This window comes from Mastomys coucha, unplaced genomic scaffold (assembly GCF_008632895.1).
Source record: "Mastomys coucha isolate ucsf_1 unplaced genomic scaffold, UCSF_Mcou_1 pScaffold5, whole genome shotgun sequence".
Classification (NCBI taxonomy): domain Eukaryota; kingdom Metazoa; phylum Chordata; class Mammalia; order Rodentia; family Muridae; genus Mastomys; species Mastomys coucha.
In genome coordinates, this window is record NW_022196911.1 from 68,197,797 (window position 1) to 68,205,020 (window position 7,224).

General features: G+C 44.0%; 1 protein-coding gene across 2 annotated transcripts in view; it reads right to left on the bottom strand.

Annotated features, from left to right (window-relative positions):
• Positions 1-7,224, bottom strand: part of LOC116078926 (neuferricin) — a 20,409-nt gene that overhangs the window by 2,501 nt on the left and 10,684 nt on the right. For both annotated transcript variants that reach the window (XM_031354336.1, XM_031354335.1), the window contains exon 3: positions 1,887-2,073. In XM_031354336.1, the coding sequence (XP_031210196.1) occupies positions 1,887-2,073 (187 nt within the window). The remainder of the gene's footprint in view (positions 1-1,886; positions 2,074-7,224) is intronic.

Genomic DNA, 7,224 nt, shown 5'->3' on the forward strand with positions numbered 1-7,224 from the left:
GAAATCCGCCTGCCTCTGCCTCCCAAGTGCTGGGATTAAAGGCGTGCGCCACCACCGCCCGGCCTTTATTTTGATTTTTAAGGGCTTTTATTTTATTTGCTTTGTTTTGCTTTGCTTTGCTTTTAATGGTGCTAAGGATTGAACCAAGGGCCATGTTCCAAGCAAGCACTATACCACTAAGCTACACTCCAGCTACCATAGTGCTTTAAAGAATCTGGGGATGTAGCTCAGTTGACACTTGCACAAAGCCCTGAGTTCATACTCAAGCATTGTATAAACCAGGCATGATGCTGGTGGATGCTGGTAGTTCCTGGTCTCAGTAGGTAGAGACAGAAAGATCAGAAGTTCAAGGTCATCCTTGAATAGAGAGGTCAAGGCCAGCCCAGGATCTGTGTACTTCATATGAGATTGTGTTGCAAAGCAAATAAGAATCAAACAGTACCTGAGGGCATCAAAGAATGGGTCCACCTTCCCACCCCATGCTCCTGCAAGCAGGAATAATTTGTGCTGACAAACAGGAAACTGAGGGCCATCCTGGCAGAATAGGCAGAGTAGTGCAAGAACTACCTGAACTAGATGGAGAGAGCTCAGCTGTTAAGAGCACATATTGCTCTTCTAGAGGACTTGAGTTTGGCTCCCTGCACCCACAATGACAGCTCACAACATCCTGTAACTCCTTCCAGGGGACACACCACCTCTGACTTCTTGAGCACTTAGCACATACCCACACATAAACATGGGTTCTTTTGGGGTTTTTTTAATGTATGAGTGTCTCTGGGTATATATGTGTACACATGTTCCTGGTGCCTGCAGAAGTCATAAGGCCTCAGATTTTCTGGAACTGGAGTTATGGATTGTTGTGAACTGCCAAGTGGGTGCTAGGTCCTCTGCAAGGTTAACAAGTACTCTTGACCATTAAGACATCTCTCTAACCTCTTATATACACAATTAAAAATAAGAATTAAAAAAGGGAAGAAGAATCGAGAAACTTTATGGGTTGGGAGATGGCTCAGCAGTTGAAAGCACTTACTACTTTTGCAGAGGACACAGGTTAGGTTGTCAGTGTCCACATAGCCACTCACAACTGCCTGTAAACTCTAGTTCCCGGCAATTCAGTGTCTTTTTCTGGTCTCCACAAACACCTGCATATACACGGTACACATACAAACACAGATACTCATACTTATGCATAGCATAAAATAAATTTTGAAAAAGAAAAGAACTAGTACCTGGGCCATCGACTTCTCAGACCAGGATTTCTCCTTTAGCAGGATCTCTGGGGGATTGAGAGTTGAGGAAGAGGCCCAAGTCTCAAATGTATGTCTCAACCCTAAGGTTTTCATTTGGATATTAAAGGTTCTACTACTAGGATTTTTCTTTAATTCTCTGTCTTATGATTTGAATATGACATGTCCACAACAGGAATACTTGAAAATTTGGTCCTCAGTTGCTAGCAGTTTTAGGAGGTTGTAGAACCTTGGGGACCTGAGTCCTAGCTAGAAGAAGTGACTCACTGGGGCAGGCCTTGAAGGTTATATCTGCTTCTGCTTGTGACTAACCTCAGCTTCTCTGTTTATACTGATGTGAGAACTGACACCCACTTACCTGCACTGCCACAGACCGAGTGCCACCATGTCTCCCTTGCCATGGTGGACTATACTCTCTATGACTGATTGAATCTTTCCTCTCATAAATTGCTTCTTTCAGGCATTTTGATCACCATGATAAGTACATGAATACAATTCAGAAGACCTTACATGCATAGCACATGTAAGTTCCCTAGGTTAGCAGTCAGTTGTGGATTCCCTGCATAATACATAGATAATGAAAGCATAGTCAGAGAATGGATCCAGAGAGATGGAGGGGCAGAAGGGAAGGCTGCTTACCTTTTTTGGGAGCACCAGAGCCTGCTGCCTTTAGCAGAGCTCCACTCAGCATTGCATGGTGGGAACTTCTGCTTTTCTCTCTGTTCCTGTTCATTTGCCTCCATGCCTTTAGTCACCATGGCTTCTACCTGGGTTAGTTCTGAAGTGGGCAACCCATCCTTTCTGTAGAACCTTCCAACCAGTCTTCCTGGGATCACAGGGAGGAAGGTCAGAGTAGCTATGAGAGGGTAAGCCAAGCAAACCGCTTTCTTCCCAAGTTGCTTTGGTCATGATTTTTCATCATAGTAATAGAAACCTTAAGACCTATTGGTACTGGGATAGTGGGGTACTGCTGTGATGGACCTGACTATATTGTTTGGGGAGAACTGTAGAAGAGACTTTAGAACTTTGGGCTTGAAAAGCCATTGAGTGTTCAAAGCTTGGTGAGCTGTTCTGTGGGAGCTTGGAAGATGAGAATGCTGAGACACATGCAGATGATGGAGGCCTGGCTTGTGACGTTCCAGTGGGAAGTTTGAGAGCCACTTAAAGACTCTATCAGGGCCATTTGCTATTTTGAGTTTAGAATCCATGGTTCTGGTTACCTAGGACTACAAAGGTAATTTAGGTGCAGTCTACAAGGATAGAAATGATCAAATCATTGTCATCTTCATACATCAGTTCCCTGAAAACAGACTCATGTATGACAGCTATATCAATGCTCTGTACAGCTTGAGGAATACTAAGTATTCAGTAAATGGTGGGTGAATATATATAGCTTAGCCCACATTTCTCTGTGTCCATGTCAAAGTACTTTGTCTTCTAGAATGATTTAGTCAGAGCAGCTCAGAGCCCATGCTTTCACATCCACCACTTTTTTTTTCCTGACTTAGTGAACATAAGAAAGTGGACATTTGTTTAAAAATGGCTTTCAAGGGCTGGAGAAAAGGCTCAGAGGTTAAGAGCACAGATTGCTCTTCCAGAGGCCCTGATTTCAATTCCCAACAACCTCATGTGGCTCACAACTATCTGTAATGGGATCTGATGCCCTCTTCTGGTGTGTCTGAAGACAGAACAACTGTACTCAAACACATAAAATAAATAAATATTTTAAAAAAGGAGCCAGGCAGTAGTGGTGCATGCCTTTAATCTCAGCACTTGGCATGCAGAGACAGGAGGATTTCTGAGGCCAGCCTGGTCTACAGAGTGAATTCCAGGACAGCCAGGGCTACACAGAGAAACCCTGTCTCAAAAAACCAGAGAGAGAGAGAGAAAGAGAGAGAGAGAGAGAGAGAGAGAGAGAGAGAGAGAGAGAGAGCGCTTTCAAAATTTCTTATTATCTAAGCTATGAAAAATTACAAAGTAGTTGCAGTCTACAAACAGGACAGCAAAAAAGCTTCCGTTTCCTTGGGTGCCACAGTTTGATGTGTCCAAGTCCTAAGATGCAAAAGGCCTTAAAAGGCACAACCATACTGGGTGGAGGAAACACCTGAGAGAGGGTCGATCAAAAAGGAGGTAGTTCAGCTCCCCGTCTCAGCTGTGTAGGTCCAACCTCTAGTCAGTCCCTGAAAACAGAGCTGAACTTAGGTTTCAGTGGAACCTAAGTTAGGTTGGTTCAAGCTTTCAAGTTCCAGTCCCTTACCACTTCACTGTGGTGGTTTTAAGTAAGAAACCCCAGAGGCTCAGGCCTTTGAACACCCAGTTGCCCCTTGGTGGTGCTATTTGGGAGGGTGGGCTTTGCTGAAGGAAGGCCGTTCCCTGTGGACAGAGGGACTTGAGCAGTTATTCTTGTCTCCCTTCCAGTTCACACCCTTTCTCTACTTCCTGATTATACTTAAAGATGTGATTGCTCAGCTTCCTGACTAACTGCTGCCACGCCTCTCCTGACATTATGCTTCTGAAACCATTAAGTCCAAATAAAGTTGCCTTGGTCCTGGTAATTTACCACTACAACAGAAACTAGTACATCCCTGGCCTATCGGTGTCAGAGCTATGGATCTCTCCTGACTTCCACATTCAGATACCACTTCCCTTCCTTATCTAATGGGCAAATATTGCCAGTTCTACCTCAGACATGTATTCTGATTTCTCTCCATTCCTGTCAGTCCCCACTGCTGCCCCGAATCCAAGACACATACTAAGACAACAGCCTTCCAGCTGGCTCTGCTGCAGCTCAAGCTTCCCTCTCACTCTCCCTCCAGAAAGCACCTGGGGCATTTCCCCTAGTGCTCAGATCAGAACTAGGGCTTCATACGAGGCAGACAAGTGTTCTGCCACTAAGGTACATTCTTACCTTACTACTTTACTGTATTTCAAGACAGGGCCTAACTGCTAGTCTAGGCTAGCATGAGGGTTTTGGTTCCTCTGCCTCAGGTTTTGCAAGGGTTAAAATTATAGGCCTACTTTTGATGCTCTTTTTTATTTTTTAATTTTATGCGTATGAGTGTTTTGCCTGAATCTATGTCTGTGTACCAAGTGTGTGCAGTGCCCATGGAGATCAGAAGTGGGAGCTGGATTACTGGAACCAGAGTCAACAGCTACCATGTGGTGCTTACAATATGAAACCTGGTTTCCAGGTGTTCAAAGGCCTGAGTCTCTGGGGGCATTTCTCACTTAAAGCCACCACAGGGAAGCTAGTAAGGAACTGGAACTGGAAAGCATGAATGAAGTCCTGGGCTTCTCACTGGAAACTGAAATCTGTCTCTGAAAAGAGTAGTCTGTGCTTTTAACTACAGAGACATCTATCTTTCTAGCCCCTTGTGTACTCTTCCTAAACATGAATCATGCCAGGGGGTTGGGGTCATGGTGCACACCTTTAATCCCAGCACCATGGAGGCAAAGGCAAGAGGATTTCTATGAGTTTGAGGCCAGCCTGGTCTACAGATCAAGTTCTAGTATAGTCAGGCTAAATGCAGTGAAATCCTGTCTTTAAAAAGCAAACAAACAAACAAACAACCCATAAATCCTACATTTCACTTCTGTGACTGACTAAAACCCTCTAATAGCTACTCAAAGCACAAAATAAAATACAAGTTTCTGACCCGGGCCTGCGGGCTCCTCCAGTCACTTGGCATCTGCCTGTCTACTCTGCCTCTTCTCCTGTCACTTGCCCCTTGGTTCCTGTGGGCTCCAGCACACAAGTTTCTCTGTTATCTGACAGGCCCTGCTGATTCTCACCTCAGGCACCATTTACACTGCCCCACTCTCCCCAAATCTCAGTTTGGATTCTCTTTTTCTCTACAAGGCCCATTTTGCTGTCAACTCCTCAAGAAGTCTCCCTTGGCCACCAGCTCCAAAGGTACCTAAGCCCCCATCATGCATCCCATTTTTATTCAAAGCCCCGTATAGAGGTGTCTGCTTAGATAGAAAGTCTCTTGCAAGGCCCAGTACTTAAAACAGCTTCATATAGAGCATTTGCTTTAAATGTTTGCTACATGAATAAAGGAAGGGACAGGGCTTTAGTGCCAGATGAGAAGTCTTTAGGTTGGCTTCACACCAAACTCTTGTACTGCATGGAATGAATCTATCGTGTTGAGTTCTAGACATGATAGCTAAAGAGAGGATAGCAGGAGCACAGTCTTAGAACAGCTTTACTGGCTGGGTCTCTAAATGGATATCCAGAGCACAACAAAACTGCCTCATTTCCCCTTAGGTCCAGCTGGGCAACTACAGTGATAGATTAACTGTGCTCAAGTCAATATGCACCTTGGAAATCTGCCTTCATCCTCTGATGTCCCTGAACATCTTAGAAGGTGCCTATGTCAAAACCTTGGCAGGAACTTCAGCATGCTCTCTCCTGGTCACCATGAGGATCACAATTTACCACCAGTTACAGTTGTTTAAGTGCCTCACGGCTAACCATAGATCTCCCACAGCCTTTCTAACCATGTGCTCCACCACATCCCACATTGTTTCTGTGGTTGGCTCATTCCCAAGCACATCAGGAGTACTTCTAGTTTGCTCCTTCAAAATCAGTTCAGGGTATTTGGTATGGCATCCTTTGTTCACCCATGAAAGTACATTCTTATTTTTCTGTGCTGCTTTCTTTTCTCTTTTTGAATAGAAATAATTTTTTTTTGTTTTTGTTTTTTGTTTTTGTTTTGTTTTGTTTTTTGAGATAGGGTTTCTCTGTGTAGCCCTGGCTGTCCTGGAATTCACTCTGTAAACCAGGCTGGCCTCAAACTCAGAAATCCACCTGCCTCTGCCTCCCAAGTGCTGGGATTAAAGGTGTGTGCCACCATGGCCCAGCTAGAAATAAAATTTTTATTTTGGAAAAAATAGTCTTGAAAACAGAAATATCCTATAATAAAATTGATACTAAACATCCAAAGTAAAGCAAAGATAAAAATAATACCTCAGACTTGGTAGGTCTCGCTTTTAATCTCAGCACTCAGGAAGCAGAAGCAGGTAGATCTCTGTGATTCCAAGGCTACCTGGGCTACATAGTCAGACCTTATCTTAAATACAAAGCAAAACAAATAAAAAGCCAACTAAACAAGCAAAGACACAAGCTGGATGTGGTGTGCACACTCATGGAGTCCCAACACTTGGGGCACTGAAACAAGGATCAGGACTTCAGTGACAGCATCAACTATGCCACAAGTTTGAGACCAGTCTGGGCTATGAAAGTTTGTTTCAAAAAACCAAGAAAAACAAACAAACAAAAACATAAAACAAAACCTCCATAAAACACCAGATAGACCTCAAGAATGACTATGACCCATATGAACAGAAGTGACACTGAATATGATAATTTTTAATAAAGGATGAAGATAGAAACAAAAGCTAACTCCAGCCAGCCACAAGCAGCCAACCAAGGTAGGACCCAGGAACCAAGGACTTTCTAACAAGATGATAGAATTTTAAAAAGCTGGGGATAGAGATGAAGCTTTCCTAGCATGCAGGACTTCATTCATTATGTCAGCAACATTTCAACGGTCACTTGACAACCTTATGGTAAGCAAGAAGAAACAAGTGCACTGAGCACAGAGCACAGACATGTGGGATGAAGAGCAAGGAGGGATGGGAGGGAAAGGCACTCACTTCGGCTCTTAGGAAATCACTGATTAAACAACTGAACATGCAGTGGAAGAGTTAGGGAACATGCCATGTGTACTGGCTGTTTTTGTGTCAACTTGACACAAGCTGGAGTTATCACAGAGAAAGGAACTTTAATTGAGGAAATGCTTTCATGAGATCCAACTGTAAGGCATTTTCTCAATTAGTGATCAAGGTGGGAGGGCCCCTTGTGGGTGGTGCCATCTCTGGGCTGGTAGTCTTGGGCTCTATAAGAAAGCAGGCTGAGCAAGCCAGGAGAAGCAAGCCAGTAAAGAACATCTCTTCATGGCCTCTGCATCAGCTC